This window comes from Mus musculus, chromosome 2, assembly GCF_000001635.26.
Source record: "Mus musculus strain C57BL/6J chromosome 2, GRCm38.p6 C57BL/6J".
In the NCBI taxonomy this organism is placed as follows: Eukaryota; Metazoa; Chordata; class Mammalia; order Rodentia; family Muridae; genus Mus; species Mus musculus.
This window is the reverse complement of record NC_000068.7, coordinates 122,109,128-122,133,998: the sequence shown is the minus strand read 5'-3', so window position 1 is coordinate 122,133,998 and position 24,871 is coordinate 122,109,128. Positions and strand designations below refer to the sequence as shown.

The window sequence follows — 24,871 nt, the reverse complement described above, 5'->3', positions numbered from 1 at the left end:
AGACATGAATACATAGAACTCTTTGTAAAGTACATAAAGATAGGTTATGAGGAAAATAAATTTCTGATAAGAGTCTGAGAAGAGTCCACACAGACACTGCCAAGGTTTGCAGGCTACACAAAGCAAATCTATCTGTCCCACCCTTCTGGGCGGAGAACAGGTTTTGTCTTCCTTCCCTTGAGGGAAAAACCCTGTGTAGTTAGTTATTAGCATCTAGATTCTTCCAGCGCAGTGGTTCTCAACCTTCCTAATGCTGCAACCCTTCAATACAGCACCTCGTGTTGTAGGGATCCCCAACCATAAAATTAGAAAACTCTCAAACCACCACAGCCATTTTTAGGATGTTAACCTGCTGCCTTCTCAATGTTGCTGCCTCTGCAAAGTGCAGCAAAAGATCAACTCCTGTTTTTGCTCACTGCCTTCTGTGGGAACGGGCCTTATGAGCTCTAGCTAGTGTTCTGATTACATTTAGCTGTTAGAATTAGATGTAAGTGGGGTGAGAGCTGGGAAGATGGCTCAGTTGGCAAAGTGCTTGAGGCTACAGGGTGAAGACCTGTGTTCAGATCCCCACACATACATAAAAGCTGTGTTCTGCGGTGCATGTCTGTAATCCCAGGGCTTAGGGTATAGAGACATATAGGCATATCCTGGATGCCTGCTGGCCAGGCATGCTAGCCAAAATAGCAAGCTGCAGGTTCTGTGAGAGACTGTCCAAAAATAAAGTGTAGAATCTTAGAGGAAGGTGTCTGACATCAGCCTGTGGTCTCTACACATGCATAGGTGGGCGTGCACCTAACAATCTCCCCAAAACCTGTACACATGCCCAAAAACATCACAGTCATGACTGTGGGGGAGCAATTCAGTGGTAGAGTTCTTGCCTAACATGCACACAACCATGGGTTTGATTCTCAATATTAAAAAGGAAAAAATAGGTTAATTTAAACATTGGGTTTTTTTGTAGAACTAAGCATTTGAAGGAAGAAGGCTTTAAGAAGCAGAGGCTGAGGAGGCTATGACAGTCTATGATTTTAGCTGCCACTGTGGCCTGAGAGTTCTCTGTCAACTTGGACAAATCCACCTCTTCTAGATTAAGATCAGCTGGCAGATGGGACAAGAGAACTGCCTGTCCCTGTGACGATAGTGTTGTACCTGTGCATGACATAGTGTTCTAGAACATTGACTCCCGCCAGCCAGACCTCCCACAGCCTCACTGGAGACTAACTTCCTCATTGTAGATAGAACAAGATGGGTTTCAAGATTTCTATCATGTGTCTGCAGAAAGCCAAACTTCCAAGCCAAGGTGGTGGTGGTGGTGGTGGTAGTACCTGCCTATAATTCAAATATTTGGAAGGATGAGGCATGAGAATCCTGAGTTTAAGGTCAGCCTGGGCTACATTATAGGAAATTACAGGTCAAAGTCAGATCCATAGCAAGACCCTGTCTCAAAAACAAAAGATTCACTTGCCCAGGACTTTTGCAAACATAGCAATTAAATATTGATAATAAAAAGTGTTGGGGCTGAAGAAATGGCTCTGTGGTAAGAACACTGTGTAGAAAAGTAAGAGCATCTGAGTTCAAATCTAAATAAAATTTGGGCATGGCTGCATGTGTCTTTAATCCCAGTGCTGGAAGTTGAAAGAGGAAGGTCCCAAGAGCTTACTGGCCAGCCAGCCTAGCAGAAATGACTAGCTTCCAGCTCAGTGAGGGACCTTGTCTAAAGAATCAGAGAATGAGAGACGATGACATCCAACTTCCTCCTTTGGCCTCCACAAGAACACATGCATCTGAACATATGTATGCATACCACATACACACACACACACACATGCACACTCACACACACACACACACACTCATACACACACAAACACATGCAATCATGCGCACACACACACACACACATTATACAAATAAAATTTTAATATGTTAAGCTAAAAATCATCAGAATTAAATGATTGGGTATTGATACAGGCTTGTAAAGCAATGTATCAAATTTTTATCAATAAAACCTTTCCTATACTGTAACTAGAAGAATATATTGAGAAGAACAGTAGCACCTGTGATAGCTTTAGGGGGCCTGGCTGGTCTTCAGCTCTCTATCTAGCTGTGGTGACCATGTATTGTCAGTCTTCTTGCCTCCTCCTTCTGAGTGATGGGATCATAGGTGTGTACCGCCATGCCTGGACTTGAGATTTTTATAACCCAAGTCATTTGAGTGCTAGGCAAGTGCTACTTGACAACTGAGCTACACCTCCAGCTCTTTGTTGATTTTTAAAAGGAATGTTTAAACATTTGTTTATTTGTGGCACGTGTGTGTGTGTGTGTGTGTGTGTGTGTTGGGGGGCAGTTTCGAGTTAAATAACAGATTCCCCAAAGACCATGAATTATCTGGGAGTAAATTTGCAATAGGAATTTCAGGCCAGTGTAAATGATGTGAAAATTTAAGGAGGCTGAGGCAAAGGGAAGGTAACATACACGACACTACATATGTCTTTAAAAATAATCCTCTCCTATAGAGCTCAATCAAGCAGCACATTGGTCCATGGTTTGATGGACAGCTGCTAGGCATCTCTGTGCCAGGTTGTGGTCCTGTCAGAGTCGTTTGGTATAGTTAGTTTCTCTTCTTCCTCTTGCTCCTGGCCCATTCCCTCCTCCATTTGCTTACTTTGAGACAAGGACTCACTTCACTATGCAGCGCAGTCCTGGAACTCACTATACAGTCTCAGCTTATCTCAGACTAGAGACAATCTTCCAGCCTCAGCTTCCCAAGTGCTGGGAATGTAACTCCAGTAGTGGAGCACTTGGCTAGCACATAGAGAGCCCAGGTCTAATCACTAGACCATGCACACACAGTAACAAATTATAGAAAATACAATATAATTGATAATAACAATAGTAATAAATAATAAATAATGAGAATGTTGTAGCTACAAAGAAAACAAAAAGCTGTAAGGACCAATGAGCTCACATGAGGACACATCCTGGAGCCACAAAGGGACTGGGTAAGGCTAAGCTCAAGCTGAGCTTGTTTGCTCCATCCGAAGAATCGCTGTATTAGTATGAGACAATTTAATAAAGCATATGAAATCATATTCCAATTCAAACCACTTTCTTTGCATCTTCATTTTGCTTTTGAGTGAAGCAGTGAGCAGCATATATCACTTGCTAGGATAGTTTTAATATTGGAAAGAACAAATAGCCAGGGCAGTGTGTGGCATACCCACAGTCCAGCAGTTTCTGTTAAAGTAGCCAAGAAGATGTAAGTTTGTGTTGCCTCGTGCAAAAGTGTTCTTACCCTTACGTTCTGTCCTCTGAACCTACAGGTCCTCACATCAGCGGCAGCTGGGTGAGCTAGCTAGTTGATGCACCCAGTGCGGTTCAAGCATCACCAGGTGCCTTTCCCAGAGGCAGCCTCCTCAAGATGTATCCAGAACTTTCCTCTCTAATGAGGTTGGAATAAAACCAAGGGATCCAATGGAAGCAAAGTTCTTCACAAAATCCCTAAACCTTTCTGAAAGGATACCTTTTTAAAGCATTTGCCCCCCAGATGTCAGCCCCTAATAAATTGTCCTCACAGAATTGGATGCTTACTTGTACAGTATATTTCTCTTCCCCAATCAAAAAGGATTTCATTTGGTTTGCTTTTATTATTTTTTTTTTAATCTTTTGAGACAAGGCCAAATTCTTGAGAACAAACCAACTTGGAATTCACTATGTAGCCCAGGTTAGCCTTAAACCCAAGTCATTCTTCCTTTCCTAACGTCCCAAGTGCTGGTCCAGGGTGGACCACAACACTCAGTTGAGTTTTCTTGTTTGTTCTTGTTTTGTTGTTGTTTGAGACAGCCTTGTGACGTCCAGGCTGGCCTCAAGTTTCCTAGGTAGCTGAGGCTTCCCTTGAACTCCTGAGCCTCCTGTCTCCATCTCTCAAGTACTGGCATCACCGGCCTGTGCTTCCACACCTGACTAAGGATTTTCTTTATTAGAGTTCTCATACTTCTACACCACCTCCATAGTGAAGCATCCCAGCCCTTTAACAGGTGAGCAAGGGGCAGAGCTGAGCCTTCAAAAGCTAGGAGAAGCAAGCAGGCCTTGGCCCAGGCTGCCATGGTTCATCTGTGGGAGGGACAGCAGCAGTCAGGTGGTGGTGTCCGTAGCAGGGTGGCACTGTGCAGAGAAAGTGGCTGGTTGTGTTCTTGATGCTTAGCCTAATCCCTCACTTTTGTCCTCCTTGGAGTTGAGCTTGTGGGATGAGAGGGTAGGGGGTTGTACTGATCTGAGAGCCCAGATTCTCGCTTCTTGGGGTCAATATTCTCTGCCCACTGTGCTGAGAGGGGAATGGGAATGTTTTAGAGGGCGTCCCATCTTTACTGGCTGAGGGAGAGAATGTCTCTGGGTCTCTTCTCTGTCCCAGGTTGCCCCCTTCAAGAGGTTTCTCTATCACTGGAGGACACAGCTGGCAAGGAAGCCCACCAGGCTGCCAACATGAAATGCCTTGAAGGTAGTGCCAAGTGGGCTGGGGTCTACAGAAAATGTCCAGAGGTTCACAGGCAAAAGGGATGCATCAGTGTGGTTAAGAAGCCAAGCTTAGTCACTGTGAAAGCTCTCCCACTTACTACTAAGATAGATTTTTCTGGGCTTTTCTTTTCCTTGCTCCTGTGGGAAACTACCAGCAATGCTCCTGCCTGCTCTGACTTTCCAGCAGACAGGTTAAATGACACTGAGTTGGGACAGCTGAGACTAGTTCATTTAAAGAGGCAACAGAAGGGCTTGTTGGATTAGGAGGAGCAGGTGGAGAAATAAGCCTATGGCATCCATTCAGACCACTGAAATGATATGTGCCAAGTGAAGGTGTTTGGTACCTGGCAGGTGCTGCTGTGGGTCATATGGGAGTGTCCTGGGAACAGTGCAGCTAAGAACAGCACAGAGGTAGTAGATAAAAATGGCTCTAGAGATAGCTTCTGAACAGAGTTTCTGTTGAGTGTCAGCCTGTCTGGATAAGAATTCTCTCACCAATGTCTCCATCCTCTTCCCAGGTCTGCACTTACAGCAGAGACCCAGCAAGTTCTCTGTCTCCTTGGCTCCTGAAGAAGGCTTAGTGTGTGCCTTCCAACTGGAGGAAGAGAAGGAGAATGAAGATGAATGTGTGTGTTCAGATCAGGCTCCAGAAGTGAAGGAGGAAGGGTGTGGTCTCGGGGATCCAGCCATAGTGAGCGCCTTCCAAAATACCCAAGTACCACAGCAGGTAGGGATAGAGTGGTCCCAAACTTAGGCCTTAGCAGACTGCCACTCAATACTCCTCGTTCCCTCTACTTCTTTCTTAAGACCCAATTTGAATTAACATGTTTTATCCCAGGTAAGACACTGAGTTAGGGCTTTTTTTTCTTCCCTCTTTCCTCCTGTCTCCCAGGTTAAGTTTCTGCAGTTGTCTTTTTACCTAAATTCAGATCCTAAGTCAGGTATAGTGGTGCACACCTGCAATCCTAGCTTTAAGACTCCTGAGGTAGAAACATAAGGATCAGGACTCGTGAGTCAGTCTGGATTAGATAGACTCATTTACAGACAGACAGACAGACAGACAGGGTGAATTAAAGGGCAGACGTTCAGATAAACTGACAGGGCAAATGGTCAGCAAACAGGAAAGACAGGACCAGACTGTCCTGGACTGATGGATGGACAGATGGATGGATGGACAGGACAGGACAGACACACACACACACCCCAAAGCAAATTTCCACAAGACTGGGGTGATGGTCTGGTTGGTAAATGTCAGGACCTGAGTTCAGCTCCCCCAGAACATGTATGGAACCCTGGATTCAGCAGTGTGTGCCTGTAACCTCAGCCACTGCGAGATGGGAGGCAGAGACAAAGAGGTCCTTAGAAACTTAAGGCCAGCTCACCCAGCCTCTGTGCAAAGTTCCAGGCTGATGAGAGAAGGCAAAGGTGGAAGAGCCCTGTAGACCGACATCAGAGGTTATCCACGTGCGTGCCATGGCCATGCGCGTTGTGTAGCTACACATGCATCTGGACACACAATGCCAGCTGGACCATAGGGTCCTGTGTCTCCTATAGGTAGTAGTCCTACTCTTGGTGAGTCACTTTTGTCTCAGCCCCTGTGTCTCAGCAGCCATTCCTGGAATTCTCCCTTAAAGTCACATGACCAGTGGAGAAAGACAAAGCCTTCCCAGTATAAGTGAGGTGACTTAACCCCCCTGCAGCCTATTCCTAAACTGTTAATCATCATCTCAGGAAGGAGGGGGATCCTGACCTTTTTAGCCTTGAGGATAAAGGAGAGGACCATGCAGTTACTGTCCTGGCTGTTGAAATGATTGGCTTTTGATGCCCTAACCTTGTTTCTGTGGAAACAAAACGAGAAGACAGTGTGGTGTGTGTGTGTGTGTGTGGGGTGGGGGGTCCACTTGAGTCTGGCAGTTCTTCCTTTCTGTTGCAGAGAGGGCTGCACAGTTCCCACAGAGTCAAGGTCTCTGGTGCCTTGGGGATGTCATCAGCCTCCCTGCATTTTATGTGGCAGGTGAGTCTGCTCTGGTCTCCATCCAGCGAGGAGGTGATTGGGTAACACAGAACATTCCACTCCTGAAGTATTGAGTGTCCCTTGCTTCTAATGTGTTGTCTCCCCTTCTTCTTGCCCTGGAGATGAAGAAGCAACCCCAAGGGAGGCATTGGTATGGGGTGCACAGCCACATCATGGAGACAAGCTTGGTGTGTGTCAGGTGGTGCAGGACAGCCTTAATATGTGCTACTAGAGGGAACATCTTGATCCAGAATTATAAAATATCTCCGCAGATGCTCAGCACTGACTGAACTTAGGGCAGGAAGTCATCCACGAATTACATAACTGTGAAAAAAACCAAAAACCAAAGAGCAGGAAATCTGTAGGGAAAGCTATAAAGTAATTAAGCTCTGTTGGGTTTGAGGAGAAAAATGGGGGGGGGGGGAATCCTGCCCTCAGTGACTAAAGTCAGAACACAAAAGCTGTCCTCCCCACCCCCACTGTAAGTCAAACACTGAAAAGGCACCTCCTAAGGGGTAGCAAACTGTCAACAAAAGCAGGAAACAGTCTCTCTAGCTGTCTTGACAGTTCCCCCAACAAAGCAAAACGTTGGCTGAAATTATTCAGGGGAAAGAGGCTGGTGAGGAACCCAGAGACAGTAAATGACCTGAGCCAGGCAGCATTCTCCCCTCTCGGTGGACTGTCCCCCGTGTCCCTGGACTATCTATTGCCAATTCCTTTTCAGTCTGTGTTTCCAAGAGCCAGTTCTCCAGCCCATCATTTTGGACCGCAACAGCCTTCACCAGATCCTTTTCTGTTCTACAGCCCACTGACCCCGTGGCCCCCTAAGCTCAGGTACCAACAACAGGCTGTATTATCAGATCAAGCTGAGTTCTTCCTGTAGTTCATAAGTCATAGTGGCCAAGGACCTGCACCTTTTACCAGTTGCCACAGAAAAACACAGAAATCAGAAGCATAGTGGAGTCTCTGCTCCTTCACAGATGAAGAAACAGCCGATTTGGGGAAATTAAAGGAGTGAGGTCAGCTAACCTGACAGAACAGAGAACTGCTAGTCAAGCCTAAGGTGGTCTGTTGTGCCTAGATTGTCTGCAGCCAGATTACAGAAAAACGTGTCTTGGGATGGGGAAATGACTGTGCAGTTTTCTGCTTTTTGGTTTGGGGGAGGCATAGAGATGTATAGGACTGCCTTAGACGTTCCCCAGTGCTTACCAGGTCTGAATTGATGGGGGATTGGGATGCAGAGCAGCTGATTTCCACTCTGCTGGTTTCCTTTTAGCCTTCCCAGTCATCTGACCCAGCTCCACCCTCAGCACCAGCAGATCCTGCAGCAGCAGCAACGGTGGCGTAGGAGGCGGAGTCCAACAGCAAGGTAGGGTTGGGATGAGAACCAGGGTTGAGGGAACCCGTCTGCATGTATACTGAGTATTTCCTTGTGATGAGCCCTCTTCCCAAAAAACCACTGCATAAGCAGTGCCCATCACTGTTGCCCAACACTGCACCTGTTCCAGTCCTTTCAAGAGCACTCCACTGCCTGTTTACCTCTCCTTGGGAAGCCACTATGACAGGGCTGGCCTAAAAGGATGTTTCTGCTGGCTAGAAGTGTCCCCGCCCAGAAGCCTTGGTCTCGTGAGCCAGCTGCCTCAGATGCCTATGCTAACCTCATGACCCGAAAAGAGAAGGACTGGGTGATAAGAGTGCAGATGGTTCAACTGCAGAGTGAGAACCCCCGCCTGGATGATTACTACTACCAGGTGGGCCCCGGCTCCTAGTCCCAGCTTTTGATCTTTGCCTTTTCTGACCCCCTCTCCAACCCATAGAGGCCACATCTGTTTAGCTGCTGGCACAGGTACTCCAAGACAGAATCCATTTTTCTAAAGTTAGTATCCCAAGATCCTTCCCTTGTAGTCTCCTACACAGGTAATTTACTGTCTTCTAAATACCCAAAATTTGTCTCCATCCTGTGAGATGTTTCCTTACCTACCCTGGGAATGTAGGCATGTCCACCTCTGTACATTTTTTTTGAGCCTTAGAAATACCTTATAAGTGCCCATACACGTTGCCTGTTCCCTGGACTCTCAGAAATACTATCAGAAGCTGGAGAAGAGACAGGCAGACAAAGAGCTGCTTGGACAAAAGACCAGGGCTGAGTCTCTCAAGTTGGTCACGCCTTACATCCAGAAGCCTGAAGTTTATGAGTCAGGTATGGCCAGGCTGCTGGCTTGAGCTGGATAATCTGGATGGGTAGGGGCACCTATGGGAAAGCATGTGCCTTCTGGCTCTCTTTATACAGTGGTGCGGATTGAGGGTTCCCTGGGCCAGGTAGCTGTATCAACATGTTTTAGCCCTCGCCGAGCTATTGACGCTGTATCTCACGGAACCCAAGAGCAGGTAGGAGGATGTGATCATCCCAGAATCCACCCCCACACCCTCGGTTGTCCAGAACACATTGGTGTTTGGTTTTAAATCATGACGGAAGGAAGAGTAAGGAAGTGATGGGGTCAGATTGTGTCTAGCCTTTTTCCAGCTGCATTGATGGTGTGGCTGATGACCAGGGCCTCTCTGTGCCTAGGATACAGGAGCTGCGAGCAGCCAGAGGCTTCGGGTATTGTCCCAGATTGAGAAGGTGAGCTAAGCTAACAGGGGGGTGCTCTTGACCAAATTCTCAAGGATAGGATAATGCTCAATTAATTCCACTCCCACCACTGTCGAATTTCCAGATGTTCCTTCAGTTACTAAAAATAGAGGAGGGCCAGAATGATGGGCTCCCACAACTCTACCACACTCGGGAACAGAGCAGCCAGGTTGAGAAGCTCTTTCAGGCCTTAAAAACCCAGGAGCAGAACAACCTGGAGTAAGTAAAACTGAGTCCCACCTCAGCCTCAGAACAGAAGGACCAGCAGGCGCTGGCCTTGCTGCTGCATGAATGCTGCTTTCCTGGCACAACTCTCAAAACTCTTTCCTCCCTCCCTTCCAGGGAGGCAGCAGATAACCTCCTGCAAGTGCTGTCTGTGAGGAAAGGGAAAGTTTTGGTGGCTCGGCTGCTCCCCTTCCTGCCCCCGGATCAAGCTGTTAGCCTCCTCCTGTACATCACCTACCATCTGCCCCTCCTGATCCAGAGGGACATGGCTGACCAGGTGCTGTGGCAATGAGTAGCAAAGAGGATGATCTGGATGGGTTTGGGATCTGTCCATCCCTCCATCCCCTCTCTTCCTAGAGATGTAATGTAGTGCTGCCCACCCCTAAATAAGGAAGTTACAGAGCAACCATAGGAATGATAGACCATCTTCAGGTATGATGAGAAGAGGAAAAACAGACGAATGGCTATACAGGAATGAGTGTGCTCTGTGTCTGAGAGGAGACAAGGGTCCTCTGATGTGTGTGTGTGTGGGGGGGTCTCATGTCTATATCCCATAGAAAGCCACTGTAAAGTATAGGTCAGTACTTTAGGACAGTTAGGAAGAGAGAGTTATGAGCAGTGTTAGCCCTGGCAAGGAACCTGACCAAGATGATGCCCAATGCTGGTCAAACAGGAAAGGAAGTGGAGGCAAAGTATGAGGAGATGGAGCTATAGTAGCGTTGGGAGAGATCCTTACTTACTGATCTTCTTGCAGGGTCTACACATGCTATTCAAACCTCTGGGGAAATATATCAGTCATCTGACCTTCCATCAGCTCCTCCATGCAATGCAAGGACTAATGTTGCTATCACCTGGCTCCTCAGAGCGGCCAGTCTCTGTGGTACTTCAGAATCAGGTAATATACTTGGGACACCTTTCTTTCCACAGATGCCTTTTTGTTTCTTTTGATTTTCTTGAGACAGGGTCTCATTTAGTTTAGCCTGGCCTAGAAATCTCCATGTAACCAAGGACAACCTTGAACTGCTAATCTTTAGCATTTAACACATACATGTTGGCATGTGTGGATGCGGCACCACTATTTCTATCTTTCGAGATAATCAAGAGAATGGTCTTATCTCTACAGAGCATGAGAAGTCTCCTGCAGCACTTCTCCATGTCTAGTGAGAACTGGGCATGGTGTAGTCCAAGTACTTAGGAGGCTGAGGCAGGGGGATCATGAGTTAAAGAGCAGCTTAGGTTGCATTGCAAGTGTTAGGCCACTCTAAACCTGTCTCAAAACAACCAGCCTCCGTGTGAGCCTAGGATCATCTGCAGAGAGCTTAGTAAATGCCAGATCCTTGCTTTTCCCTCTTTCCTTGTTCTCCCCCCCCCTCCTCTCTCTCCCCTCTCTTCCTTTGTCCCTCCCTCCCTTCACCCCTCCTTTTTTTCTTTTTTCTTCCTGTACTGTCTGGCACTGTTGCCCATGAACATATGGTAGGGTTTGTGGGGAATGCCATTGAGAAAATGGCATGCAGTATAGGACTTGGGGGTGGGGTTACCTCGGTTGGTAGAGTGTTTGTATGAAGTCCTGGGTTTGATCTCTAGCAGCTCCCAAATTGAATGTGGTGGTTCCTACTTGTAAGGGAAAATAGAAGCAAGGGTATCAGAACTTCAAAGTCTTTATGGTGAGTTCAGGGCTAACCTGGACTACCTAAGACCTGTGGAGAGGCACATCTTTTCTGATAGACTCCCTATGGCTGCAGGTGGTGTGAGCCTCCACATTGAAAGTCTCCAAACCTTTTTTTTTTTGGGGGGGGGGTTGGTTTTTTTCGAGACAGGGATTCTCTGTGTAGCCTTGGCTGTCCTGGAACTCACTCTGTAGACCAGGCTGGCCTCAAACTCCGAAATTCGCCTGCCTCTGCCTCCCAAGTGCTGGTATTAAAGGTGTGTCTCCAAACTTTTTATTGTATACCCTTTAGAGGAGAGAGGGAGAGAGGCGGGGGGGGGGGGGGAGGAAGGAGGGGGAGGGAGGGAGAGGCAGACAGATATCCCACGGCAGACAGATATCCCACGTGTCTATAATATTAGTTCCTGACTAAAGGAAAGACAGTCTTGTTTTTCTTTGTTTTGTTTTTTTTTTCCCTTGGTTTTTCGAGACAGGGTTTCTCTGTATAGCCCTGGCTGTCCTGGAGCTCACTTTGTAGACCAGGCTGGCCTCGAACTCAGAAATCCGCCTGCCTCTGCCTCCCCAGTGCTGGGATTAAAGGCGTGTGCCACCATGCCCCGGCTCTTATATTTTTCTTTGTGCTGAGCATTCAAACAAGGCCTGTGTCTACTCAGCACTTTCCATACCACTGAACTCCACCCCAGTCTACAACAGCAAGTTTTTAAGTATGCCACTATAGATTTGACAGTCTCTGTCAATTTCTAGGGCATTCTCTTGTGTGCTCTTGTGTGCTTAAAGTAGTGCTTCTGAAAGTATGGCCCACAGACCACCTGCAGCAGAGTCCAGGCTCCTCATTCACTAGATGACCCCCATCTTGTCAGCTCTCAGAGAGCGCATGGAAAGTTCAGGGCAGTGGTTCCTTTGGGTGTGGAAGAGCTCTTTGTTTAGCTGTAAAATCTGGCAGCTCTTGTATATTGCTCTCTATCTGTACACACAAGCCTGTCCTTTAAGTTGGAGGAAGACAGCAAAGCCAGGGGAGCCTGTAGAACTGTAGACCTCATTTTGTCTTGAACTGTATTTCGCTCACAGTTTGGGATATCTCTGCTATATGCCTTGCTGAGTCATGGAGAGCAGCTGGTATCCCTGGATCCTTCCCTCCGATCCAGCAGTGACTGTGCAACCTGGTAAGACTGTAAAGGCCTTGTCAATACACGCCAATGCCCTGGTGTGTGGGAGCCCTGGGAAAGAGTTCCTGAAGAATAGATTCGAGTGCTGAATCTTCTCCTGCCCTGCCCTACATAGTGTCCTATGTCGGAATGTTGGTTTCCCACAGGGGACAGGGTCATAGTAATTAAAGAAAATACACTTCGAGTCAGACAGACCTGTCTACTGCAATGTAACTTTGACACACTTCACGTCTTAGTCAGTTTCCTCAGCTGGGAGTAGTACTATCAACTCCTTAGAGTTAAAATCAAATAGGAAGGAGGATGGCTAGGCATCATCAGGTGCATAGCAAATGTACAGACGTTACCTCTCAATCGCTGTCTGCGATGGAATCTATGCCTACAGTGGTGGAAGAGGAATAACAGACTTTGCCTGGACATCAGTTTCCTGCATAAACATAAAGGCTCTGCTAGGCCTCTCTTTTCTGTCCCTTAGGACAGACTTGGTGATTCTGATTGCCTGGGAGATAGCTCAGTTGCCTGCAGCATCCTTGGCGGAGCCTCTAGCCTTCCCCAGGAATCTGCTTCCCTGTTCTGCCATCACATGGACAAGCAATTAGTTCAGCAGCTGGAAGCCAGAATGGAGTAAGTGCTTATATAAACAAAGTCTCACCTTGTCAAGCCCAGTCCAAGTCTGTGCATCAAATCTCCTATAAACTGTGATCATGGAAAATAATGAGCTTTACACCTAGTTCTATGAGCCAAGCATGGTCATACATGCCTTTGGTCTTATCACTTAGGGTCAGAAGTGAGTTCCAAGCCAGCCAAGACTACATAGTGAGATATGAGATTCTGTCTCAAAAACCCCAAACCAAACCAACCAAATAAACAAACAAAGTTCTTGGGTCAGTGAGATGGCTCAGCAGGTAGATTCATATCATGTAATGAGGCAAGTGACTCCTGCAAGTTGTCCTGTGACCTCCAAAGGTTCACTGTGGAGTGTGTGTATGTGTGTGAAAATGTAATACAAAAATCTAAAAGTTGCTCTAGATACTCAGGCATTTACTGAGTAACCCAGTCTGGACTCATTAGGGCCCTGTGGTCTGTTTAGCCACAACTTTGTATTTATTCTCAGTGTTTGGTCACTTGTAGGTGCTATTTCAGAGCCATAGTCTGAAAAGTTGAATAACTAGTTCATTCAAACAACAGTTGAGAGACTATTTCAGGCTATAAGAGAAATAAGAGAACATCTCTGTCCTTAGAACTTACCCACTGTTAGAATGAGCCAAGCATGAATTAAACCATAAATACTTGTAAAATGGAATTGTGTTTGCAGTTAACTCTTGTTCTTTGTAGGCTTGCCTGTATCTACTGATGTATTAGTTAATGTGAGAAGCTGAAATATCAGAAACGGAACTCCATCACCTGTCTACAGTGACAGTTGAGGCCATTTCCTATACTTTGTTATGTTGGAGGACCCTGCCACATTGTCATATCCTTTCTTAAAATCTAGGTGACTTGCCTAAAATTAAGGCATGACTACTTTAGGTATGATTAAAGAAATATCAAATGATATGTTGAAACTTGTTTGTAAGTTTGGAATTACAACGAAGGACATTTTTTTGAATATGTCAAGAATATCCTTCCTAATAAGGGGAAAGGCCTTGTATTTAATAAAAGTCTAATCTGGGATGTTGCTTCCGTGTTGCCAGACTTTATGTAAACCAAACAGTTCAGCTAAGGCTGAGAGATTTGGATATAAGCATCTTCCTTGACATAAGAAAATAACATGGGGACTGGAGAGATGGCTCAGTGGTTAAGGGCACTCAATGCTCTTCCAGAGGTCCTGAGTTTAATTCCCAGCAACCACATGGTGGCTCACAACCACCTTTAATGAGATCCCATGCCCTTTTCTGGTGTGTCTGAAGACAGCTACAGTGTACTCATAAATAAAGTAAATTTAAAAGAAAGAAAGAAAGAAAGAAAGAAAGAAAGAAAGAAAGAAAGAAAGAAAGAAAGAAAGAAAGAAAGAAAGAAAGAAAGAGAAGAACATGGCAGCATTTTGTCAAATGAAGTCCTGCATTCATCAAGAAATACTAAAGTACCTTTTATGAGCCAGGCTGGGATTCAGGCAGGAAGATAACAGTGGTGCACAGGTCTCTGCTATTTCCAGGCTTACATAGAGTTTGGTCAGGAATTGACATAAAATGTTAATTAGTCATAAATACTATGATTTGAGAGTGACTGGAATAGAGAGGGGCTTTAGACTTTAGACTGAGCCAGGAAGGCATGTTAGCAGGTTGCCATTAAGTCAAAATGTTCAGTTTGTAGAAGTGGCTGTGTTAGAAAGACACTGTTAAGTAGGCATGGAGGCATAATCCTGTATTCCTAGAACCTGAAAAGCTGGTGAAGGAGGATCAGGTGTCTAAGGCCACTAGAGAACCTTTATCAAATAAATAGCTTGACCAAATGCCTTTTCAATAGCTCTCTACCTCTTCTCTTCTGTATCAGATTGTACTTTCCTGAGAAAAACAGAAGAAATTGAAAGGTGAACTATTTCACCATCTCTACTCTGTATGCATCCATCTGTTACAAAGGATATCGTTTGACTTCAATCTCCATGTTAACCTTCATGTTTGTAACAGAGTCCTTGGTGGAGGACCACAAAGAATAGATTGTTTGACCTCAAAAGGAGATCTATTGGTCTGAGAAGTTTACACTCCCAAATCCTGAGACTGGGTACCCACGGGTACAAGAAAATTCATCTCGAAGGGTCTGAAAATTAGTTTTTGCAGTCAGGAGGAGGAAGGGCTTGTAGAATTTATTTTATTTTATTTTATTTTATTTTTGGTAAACTGCTCTTCAAAACTTCCTGATGGGGGAAATGAGTCAGATTGATTTTTCAAACTCTGGGATCCCAGGCATCTGATGGAGATAGTTGCTTTCCAAAACTCCATACCACTCCGTAGAGGGGCCGATTTCTCGAAGCCGGGGATGGGGGGAGGGGGTCTGTTGTGAAGCCCTGCTTTTTTTTTTTTTTTTTAAAATGGTAGAGGGTTCTTTATTAGTTCTAGACTTTAAAAGAGTACTTGCTACCAAGAAAAGCGCACTACCAGATGCCTGTTAACCGAGCAGCACAAAAAGTGAAGAGGAGCCAGCAACAGGGTTTCAATGGAGTAAGAAGCACCTGCCTTAGAAATCTTTGGTAGCAAGGACAGCACAAGCAGCTGAAAGGCCCTGGCGTATTATTGAATTGAGCTGAGCAGGGAGGGGCAGGCGTGGTTTTTGCAGGATTCCGTTTAGAGCCGCCTCCACCCCAAGCTGAGCAAATGCCGGGCGCAGGACCGCCTCTCTCGTGAGAGTCACAAGGTCCGAATCACTGCGCAGGTCCGTGACGCATTCGGGCGCCTCTACCGGAAGGACCGCCCAGGCCAAGATGGCTGCCCAGCCAGGGCCCGGAAGTGCTGCCTCCCCCGGCTGTGCCGGGGCCATGGAGCGGGTCCTGCCCATGCTGCTGGTGCGGATCCCAGCTGAGGAGACGGCGCAGCTGGGACCGCGGGCGCAGCTGCACCGAGAGCTGGAGGCCCTGGGGAGCCTGACGGCTGCGGGCAGTCTCCAAGTGCTTTCCTTGGCGCCGGGCAGCAGGGGTGGGAGCAGCTGCTGCCTCCCAGGACCCTTTAGGCAGTAAGTGCTGCGGGACGGCTGCAGGCTGTGGGAGGAGGCTGAAATCTGAGCCGCTCCGGAGGGGAGTCCTGGGCTCGCCTCTCGCCGGCCCCTGGGTTGGTGGGAGAGGATGAACCACTGGGGAGCCTCCTCAGGATCGAGCCCCGTGCCTCTCGGAACCTTTCCCATCCCGAAGTGAAATCCTCACCTTGTTGCAACTCACGGCTCACTTCCTGGGTGGACAGAGAAGATGTCTCACTCCTTGATAGCCCCTGCAAACCCTGGATGGGTCTCAGCACAGGTCCTGTTTCTTTAATTCAATACAGATTGTCACTGAAAGGAGTTCTAAGCCTATCTTTCTCTACCTCCTCCTCCCCCTCTTCACTATGTATCCCTAGGTATTCTAGAACTCGAAATATAGCCTGGAGCCTACAGAGATCGGCCTGTCTCTGCCTGCACTACCAGACAGTCTACTTTGTTTTAAAATGCCAGATAAGGCTTATTTCTAAAGCATTTTTTTTTGTCTCTAAAATAATGTTTTCTTGCAAACACAGCCACCACCACGCCCACTCCAGCCCCTGCTCCTCTTTAAACTTGTCCATTCATTTACACAAGTGCTCTGAGGTCACTGAACGGTATTCCAGCCCTACGTTTTCCATGTTTAAATCACAGTCTCAAGATATAGCCAGATTGGCTTGCAATTCACAATCCTCCTGTTTTACCCCTTCTAATGCTGAGATTACAGGCTTGTATACTCCATACCTGGCATGTCCGCTGTTTCTTAGACATGAGGCTCCCATGGATTGAGAAGGTAGAGAATTACAATATTATATTGCTTTCCACTTTTCATAAAACAGTTTACATCATAAAGTTTAGAAGTCCCCTGAGTATATGCTGACCTTTTTAATAAAGGGAAGTAAGTATTTTAGGATCAATCTATATGAGACTGTATAGCCAACAGGTATCTCACTTTGAGTCTCCAGGCTCTTCAACAGCTCTATAGACACAAGATGAGTTTGCTGAGTCAGCAAGTATTTTAACCCATCTTTTTACCCCCTTGTGATACGGTCTCATGGAGCTCAGGCTGGCCTGGACCCAAGGATGCCTGTGAGTTCCCAACCCTCTTACCTCCTCCTCTCCAATGCTGGAATTATAAGCACGTACTTCCATCCCAGCTTTCTACTGTTCTCATGTCTGGTGTGTGTTGGAGTGCCTGTGTGTTCTTGGTATATAAAGGCAGAAATGGGAACTGTCAGTGTTTCTAATAAGAACCTCATAGCCACCCCATTTAATATAAACTTATTATTGTAGAAAAGCAAAGTTTTTAAAAGAAGTTGAAACTATCAGAGTGGTAGCCTCATCTCTTTTAGTGTTTTCAGAGTTGGGCCATATTGACTGATCTTAAGATAGGTCTTTCTCTGTAGCCCAGACTGGCCCCAAACTCAGTCTTCTTGTCTCAGCCACTAAAGAAAGTGATTGCTATCGAGTCACCAGATCTGGCTCATACATATTAGTGATAGTCTTTTCTTTTTTTAAGATTTATTTATTTTATTACTATGAATACACTGTAGCTGTCTTCAGACACACACTAGAAGAGTGCATCAGACCCTGTTACAGATGGTTGTGAGCCACCATGTGGTTGCTGGGATTTGAACTCAGGACCTTTGGAAGAGCAGTCTGCCCTCTTAACCGCTGAGCCATCTCTCCAACCCAGTGATAGAGTCTTGCTATGTTGCTTAGGGTGTTCAGTTTCTGGGCTCAAGAGACCCTTCCTCGGCCTTCTGAGTAGCTAAGACAATGTTGCTATGCCCAGCTTGGACCTTTTTATTTTAGTTTTTACATGTGTGTGAATGTGTGCATGTATACATGTGGAGGCCTGATATTGATATTGAGTGTCTTCCTAGATTGCTTGCCACAGTAATTTGAATTTTTTATTTATTATTATTAATGTTTGGGTGTGTGTGCACGTGCTCATGAACATGGCACAGCATAAAACTGTGGAGGTCAGAAAACAACTCCATGCGGTTGGTTCTCTGCATCCACCTTGACATGGAGTTCAGAGATCCAACTCAGGTTGCAAAGCACATGCATGTGTCCTTCCCTGATGAACCATTGCTGACCCTCCTCTTCATTTCAGAGTCAGAGTCTCGATCTGAAACCAAGAGCTCACAGGCTTGAGTTGGTCTAGATGGCTAGCTTGTCCCCAGGATCTTTTGTCTCTGACTCCTGAGTGCTAGGATTACAGGCAGCCAGGCCACCAAGCCTGACTGGCTCTCGTGTGGGTTCTGAGTATCCAAGTGCCACTCTCCAGCCTGTGGAGCTAGCTCTTTAGCCCCTAAGCAACTTCTACAGCCCTTAGGTTTATTTTAAAATATAATGTAATATAATTAGTCTCTCTCTGTCCTTGCTAGCCAACTTTGGTGACTATGCTGTCTAGTATGATAGTCATTAGCCAGCCACATGTGGCTAAGCTGGACCGTCTTTACCGTAACAGTTCTTTTTTGCAGTACCCACAGTAGAAGTGCCCTGTAGCCATATCTGCCCACGGATTGTTGGCTGTCTTGAGCAGCACTGAAATAGAACATTTGTATCATCACAAAGTTCTATTAGGGAGGGTTGTTCTGTAACATAGCATTCTGGAGTACTCAAAGACTGCAGATGTAAATAATTAATTTTTAAATCTGAAATAATCCAATTCAGTCAAAGCCCATTTAAAACATTATTTATTTTTTGTTTGTGAGCGTTTGCCTGCAAGTATATATGTGCATCATGTGCATGGTACCAGCAGAGACCAGGAAAGGATGTCAGATCCCCTGGAACTGCAGTTACTGTATTTGTGAACAAGTATTCTCAACCACTTGAGTCACCGCCAGCTGTATAAGCCCATTTTATTGATTATAATAAGTAATATACTTACTTTATAAGGAATAAATTTACAACTGGGTATGGTGGCACATGCCTTTGATCCCAGCACTCAGGAGGAAGAGACAGGTGGATCTCTGTGAGTTTGAGGCCAGCCTGGTCTACATAGCAAGTACCAGGACAGTCAGGCCTACAAAGAATAATTAGGCTTTTAAAAGATGTTTAAAAAGCTGAAGGGAACAGTTTCTTGCCCTGTGTTCACTTCATACCCCCACTCTCAGTGTAGAGGAAAAGAGTGGGAAGAAGTTAGGAGACGGGAAGGGAAGGGAAGGAAGAGAGTTGTGACGGTGTTTTCATTCCCTTAGGCTGGATTGTGGAGTTGGTGCTGTCAGTGAACTAAGCTGTCCTTGTTCTGCCCGTTGGTCCCCACTATTGTGGTTAGTGGGATTGTGGGTATAGAAACACAATAAATCTAAACTTTTTTTCTTAGGTTCCTATGGGAGGAGTCTCAGAACAGCACATCAAGAGACAGGCCCAAGCTGCTTGTTGCCAGAGAAGATTATGAGCTGCTCGTATATGAATTTGACTTGAGAGATGGAAGATGTGACGCAGCCTTATTACACGGCTGTTGTGGGAGGACACTGCAGAAGCTCACTGAAGATCAAGGTGTCAGTAAGTGTCATTTTAGGTCTGGGACTTTTGCTTCCTTTCTTAGACAGTGTGACTGTGTAGCACAGGCCACCCTCAAACATGTGGTCCTCCTCCATCAGTTTCACAAGTGCTGGGATGTCAGGAGTGTGCCACCATGACCAACTATTTGTGAGAAGTTATGAGAAGTTCTCATAGAGGTGAAACCAAAAGGGCGGGCTACACTGCTCAATACTATAGCCACTAGCCAGTTGTTCAGCACTCAGAATGTAGTTAATAGGAATAAAGTTGTACCTTTAATTTTTGCAGGACTGGGAATCAAATCTAGAGTCTCACAAATGCTAGGCAAGCCCTTGGTGACTGAGAAATGTGCTATATATGTCACAGGCAAGTGAGGGGCGATATGCCTATAATCCCAGCACTTTTGAGGCAGAAGCCAGAGGACCTCAGTTTGATGCTAACCTAGGATACGTAGTAAGGCTGCCAAAAAGGAAAAAAAAGGGGTGGAGGGGAGCGGGGAAGAAATCATACATCCATCTGGTTTTTTAGAGGGATACTGGGAAGTGAACCCATGGCCTCATACATGCTAGATTGTCACTCAGTCATTGAGCTACATACTCAGCCCCAGGCCTTTCTTGCTCTTATTTTCAGGCAGAGTATCACCAAGCTACCTAAGCTGGTCCTGGATTTAAAAATCCTCCTGCCTCTTGAATAGCTAAGTCTTAGTATAAGGAAAGTAGAGTAGCTCATTAATAATTTTTGTATGAATTCCATATTGGAAAGATATTTTATATGTAATGAACCAAATAATACATGTTAAATTTATTTCACGTTTCTTTGGCTGCCAGTCACATTGAATCTCATCTGTCCAATGGATTGATGAGTCATGAATTTTAATTGGACAGTGTGGACTTAGACTGGTTGCATAGCTGTTGAGAATCTTGTCTTGATAAGCTGCAGCAGGAGGCAACAGAACTCTAAGCCCCTGGACCTCCACTTTTACTACAGTAACATCCTTTCTACCCTTGACTATAAGGTTCCTTCGTGTGTGTGTGTGTGTGTGTGTGTGTGTGTGTGTGTGTGTGTGTGTGTGTGTGTGTGTGTTTCGAGACAGGGTTTCTCTGTGTAGCCCTGGCTGTTCTGGAACTCACTCTATAGACCAGGCTGGCCTCGAACTCAGAAATCTGCCTGCCTCTGCCTCTCCAGTGCTGGGATTAAAGGCATGCGCCTCCACTGCCCCGCTCCTTCTTTTTCTTGCGTTGGAATGAGTGCAGTTTCCCTCTTTGTTTTATCTGTTTTTTGTTTTGTTTTGTTTTTCTATTGTTATAAGGTCACATTTACCAACTGTGAAATTGTGATCAGTGATTAAGATAATATCCTTTTGCTTCATAGGTATTTCCTTCAAGTCTTTGAGAATTCTGTCATTTCACAACAACACGTCATTACTGCTCATCAACAGATGTCTCATCCTACGCGTTGTGTTTCCGGGGAAAGAACCTGGGGTCCCAGTGCTGGACTGCCTCTCACTGCCCCTGCCTGCACAGGCAGCGGACATGATCATTGATGCACAGCTCTGTGAGAGATTTCTTTTTGTTCTGAGCACAGTGGGCTTGATCTGTATCCTTGACTGTAAATGTTGGTCAGGGTGTAGGAGAAGAGACTGTGTAGAAAGCTGAGCTGTTTACAAACTCAGTTGGGGGAACTAGAGCGAAGGGAGAGTGGTTAGATTTTAGTAAGAATTATCAGGGGATAATAATCTCTTAAAATGCTCAACTATATTACTTTATGTTTTTCAGTATATAGAAATATTCTTATTTTTGTCCAGCTATGATTCCATCTTGTTCTTTCTTAATATTTTTTTATTACATATTTTCCTCAATTACATTTCCAATGCTATTCCAAAAGTCCCCCATACCCTCCCCCCTACTTCCCTACCCACCCATTCCCATTTTTTTGGCCCTGGCGTTCCCCTGTCCTGGGGCATATAAAGTTTGCCTGTCCGATGGGCCTCTCTTTCCAGTGATGGCTGACTAGGCCATCTTTTGATACGTTCTTTCTTTTTCTAAGGCCTCAAATACCCAAAGACTAGAGTTACAAATATGCATTACCAATCCATATAATTCCATCATTTCAGTGAATGTTTTGCATTAATAGTTTCTGAAAATACTATACTATGTATCTATTAGCAAAATTATTTTGAAGGTTGGAAAACTGACCTCTTACATGGTTTTAGACCTTTATTTCTGAATAAAGGTCGACCTTTCCTTTCCTTATGGTTTTGGACCAGAGGCCTCATAAGGAAGGAACAAAAAAAAAAAAAAGGGAAAAAAGAGGAAAAAAAGAAAGGGAGGAAAGAAAGAAAATTTATTATCCAAATATAGTTGTATTTATTCTAAGTGTAGGTAAGATTTTGGTGACTTACAAGAAAACAAAATATCTGAGCTTTTAATGTTGGTTGCATGTTGAGACAACATTTGGGTATGGCTAACGTGTAATGCTAGATTGGGTTTACCCTTCTGTAACAGGATGGTAAGCAGCAGCTAGGAAGAACTGTGCATCGGCTTGTTAAGCCGCTGGCTTCTCAGTCATCTGGTTACTGTGTTGGAGAATGCCCTCTTTCCAGCCCTCCTGCTGTACCTGCGAGGTGGTAACCATTCAGACAACCTTATGATTTAAAGGGTCCTGCGTATTTATAAACTGACACTTCTTTAACTCTAACTCAGATATTTTTAACACTATGGATGGCACGCAGGTAGCGCAAGTGGACCTGGCTCTTCTCAGAGAAGATTCTGAGCAGCTGGAGCCCGCCAGTGTCTCTTCCTTTACATCGCTGAGAGTGTCTCAGGACTTGGATGTTCTGGTGCTGGTCAGCTCAGCCAGTACTGCAGTTGCTCTTAACCTACATTTGTATTTCAGGTAGGTAGATGGCTCAAATTTCTCATTTGAGGTAAATAGACCCATAAAAGGTTTAAAATATACTCCTTAGCTTTTTTTAAAAGCCTCTTTGCTATGCAGTTAGATCTCATTATGGCTCCTACAGTAAGACTGTTACCATGCAAGAGTGTGTATAAATGATTGTGGCTGCCTTTATATTTTGGCTTGTATATTAAAGGTTTGGTTTCCACATAGGTGGTATTATGTAAAGGTTATGTCATAAATAATCAGGATTATGCAGTGTTAAGAGGCTCGCTTTTTATATATCACCCCTACTTCTTTTTGTTTGGTTGGTTGGTTTTTTTGTTGTTGTTGTTTTTTCGAGACAGGGTTTCTCTGTGTAGCCCTGGCTGTCCTGGAACTCACTTTGTAGACCAGGCTGGCCTCAAACTCAGAAATCCGCCTGCCTCTGCCTCCCAAGTGCTGGGATTAAAGGCGTGCGCCACCACGCCCGGCTTCACCCCTACTTCTTGTCCCATTTAAGAGTAGAAGAGAATGGAATTCAGCTGCTGTTGAATTTGCTGGGTTTGTGGCTGGGAGCCTGGCAGCACCGGGACTCGTGCTCCTCTTAGAGGAATCTGACGAGATTTATTCAGCTAGCTTTTCCTCCTGGGGATTCCCACAGGTGTTTCCCTCTGAGGAACTGAACCTGTGGCTGCCTGAGAACCTCCGCAGGCAATGCTGACCGCTTGCTTGTGTGGCTTTTCCAATAGCTTGCTTGCTGCTCTTGGTTTTATAATCTTCTCATGTAACTCAATGATATGGAAATAGGCCTTTCAGCATTTTTGTTTGTTTGTTTGTTTGTTTGGTTTGGTTTGGTTTGGTTTGGTTTGGTTTGGTTTGGTTTGGTTTGGTTTTTCGAGACAGAGTTTCTCTGTGTAGCCCTGGCTGTCCTGGAACTCACTCTGTAGACCAGGCTGACCTCAAACTCACTTGCCTGCTTTTGCCTCCCAAGTGCTGGGATTAAAGGCACCTGGCTGCCTTTCAGCATTTTTGAGCTGACAATATATATGGTCATTCAAAACGATCTAGTCTTTTAGTTCCACCTTGATGTGAATAAGATCAGTCCATGAGTGGTTGGGAGTGCTTTTCATGAGTTGTATTGCTTATAGTTTGGTTCTTAGAAAGGGTAAATTTATTTTTACATACCTGCTGGGAGTCTTCTCAGCTATAATGTTTTCTCTTGGGGCCAGGGATCAAGGCCAGAGCCTCAGTCATGGTCAACAAGCCAGACGTTTGCCACCAAGAGACTGCAAGCCCCAGTTTGCTTTAAACGGCTACTGATGTATTTATGTTTTGACTTTGTTCTGAAAACAAGTAGACACTGATGGGGTCTCCCGGGGGAGATGGTGTGACCTCGTTTACTTAGTTTGTTTTTTTGTTTGTTTGTTTAATACAAGGTCTCGCTATGCCTTCCAGGCCACTCCCAAACTCATATCAGCCTCCTGATGCTAAGATTACCCTGCCTGGCCCTGGTTTTAAGACAGTTCACTCAGCCTGTTCTTGTCTTATTTCATGACTTTCTTCTCTCCCAACTTTTTTTGGCACTTCTGCTTCTGAGCCACAGTTTAGTACTTCACTGTGTATTTTTAAATTATTTCCTGTTTCTCTTTTTTCTTTTAAATAAAGTTTGAAATGCTCTTTGAGAACTCACCTGACTGTTTTTCCAGCTCAAGTGGTCTTTCCTGCTCAGCACTGTGAATAGCTGGGTCTTGTTCTTTGGCATCATTGTGACTTTTCCCTCCAGCTGTCCTTTCTCATAGTCACACTCTGGGCTTTGTCAGCATCTGAAACCACTCCTCCAGATCTTTGCACTAACAACTTCCACAACCCTCTTCCTTTCTCAAGTGTGACAGCCATCACTCTACACAACCGGCCGTCCTCACTCACGAACATACTTTGCTTTTCCCATTCACGATCCTGGGCCAAATCTTCCTTTGTTGTGGGATAATGAGTTATTAAAACCTTAGCTTTGGGCTGGAGAAATGTGATTTCCACAGCCTTCTGTGGAATGCCTGAATCCTCTCTAACCCCAATAAGTAAATAAATGTAAAAAGAAGATTCAGACCCTAAGCTCTGTGGTTAAATTAGACTGGTTCAGTGTTTCTCTTGAGCCTTACTGTCTGTATCTGTAAAGTGGGTTATACTTACTTCTTCTGTAAGGTGTTGAAAGGCTTAGACTTTCTGTAATCAGCATGGCGTTTGCAGGGAGCTAGGCAGTGAACACTGCTGGACTGCCAAGCACTTTCACTTGGTGAAACAGACTGCTCTGTACAGCCAGATTCTTGTTGTTAAAAATGCTTTATTATTTTTATTATTTTGTGTATGAGGGTGTTTTGCCTGCATATATGCCTGTGTGCCACGTGTGTGTATGCAGTGCTTGCAGAGACTGGAGTTATAGACAGTTACACTGTGGCTGCTGGGAATTGAACCCAGTTCTCTGTGCTTTTAACCACTGAGCCATCTCTCCAGCCCATAGAGTCAAATTCTTGGGTGCTGACTTTATCACTGTTCTACAAGGGATGTTAAAAAGATTGCAGTCTTGAAAATACAACATTTGTGCCATTCTT

At 45.3% G+C, this 24,871-nt stretch overlaps 2 protein-coding genes across 9 annotated transcripts in view; both read left to right on the top strand.

Moving 5' to 3' along the window:
• Patl2 (protein associated with topoisomerase II homolog 2 (yeast)) overlaps positions 1-13,891 on the top strand; it is a 66,082-nt gene extending 52,191 nt beyond the window's left edge. Inside the window, exons 3-18 of one of the 3 annotated variants that reach the window (NM_026251.2) lie at positions 3,844-4,037; positions 4,412-4,498; positions 5,034-5,242; positions 6,449-6,529; positions 7,254-7,363; positions 7,806-7,898; positions 8,127-8,280; positions 8,609-8,729; positions 8,820-8,917; positions 9,099-9,152; positions 9,247-9,380; positions 9,504-9,663; positions 10,141-10,281; positions 12,121-12,215; positions 12,691-12,839; positions 13,551-13,891. In NM_026251.2, the coding sequence (NP_080527.2) occupies positions 4,483-4,498; positions 5,034-5,242; positions 6,449-6,529; positions 7,254-7,363; positions 7,806-7,898; positions 8,127-8,280; positions 8,609-8,729; positions 8,820-8,917; positions 9,099-9,152; positions 9,247-9,380; positions 9,504-9,663; positions 10,141-10,281; positions 12,121-12,215; positions 12,691-12,814 (1,590 nt within the window). In that variant the 5' untranslated portion in view covers positions 3,844-4,037; positions 4,412-4,482 and the 3' untranslated portion in view covers positions 12,815-12,839; positions 13,551-13,891. Of the gene's footprint in view, positions 1-3,687; positions 4,038-4,411; positions 4,499-5,033; positions 5,243-6,448; positions 6,530-7,253; positions 7,364-7,410; positions 7,549-7,805; positions 7,899-8,037; positions 8,281-8,608; positions 8,730-8,819; positions 8,918-9,098; positions 9,153-9,246; positions 9,381-9,503; positions 9,664-10,140; positions 10,282-12,120; positions 12,216-12,690; positions 12,840-13,550 lie in introns of those variants that run through there. The other 2 variants (XM_017319224.2, XM_006500086.4) reach the window with 2 other exon arrangements.
• Positions 13,892-14,564: 673 nt separating this feature from the next.
• Positions 14,565-24,871, top strand: part of Spg11 (SPG11, spatacsin vesicle trafficking associated) — a 65,909-nt gene continuing 55,602 nt past the window's right edge. For 5 of the 6 annotated variants that reach the window (XR_374438.4, XR_003951843.1, XM_011239422.3 and 2 more), the window contains exons 1-4: positions 14,565-15,878; positions 19,210-19,391; positions 20,760-20,984; positions 22,091-22,283. Coding sequence is in view for 4 of the 6 variants with exons in the window: in XM_011239422.3 (XP_011237724.1) it covers positions 15,631-15,878; positions 19,210-19,391; positions 20,760-20,984; positions 22,091-22,283 (848 nt within the window). In the remaining 2 variants the exon portion in view is untranslated. The remainder of the gene's footprint in view (positions 15,879-19,209; positions 19,392-20,759; positions 20,985-22,090; positions 22,284-24,871) is intronic. The other variant, NM_145531.2, reaches the window with a different exon arrangement.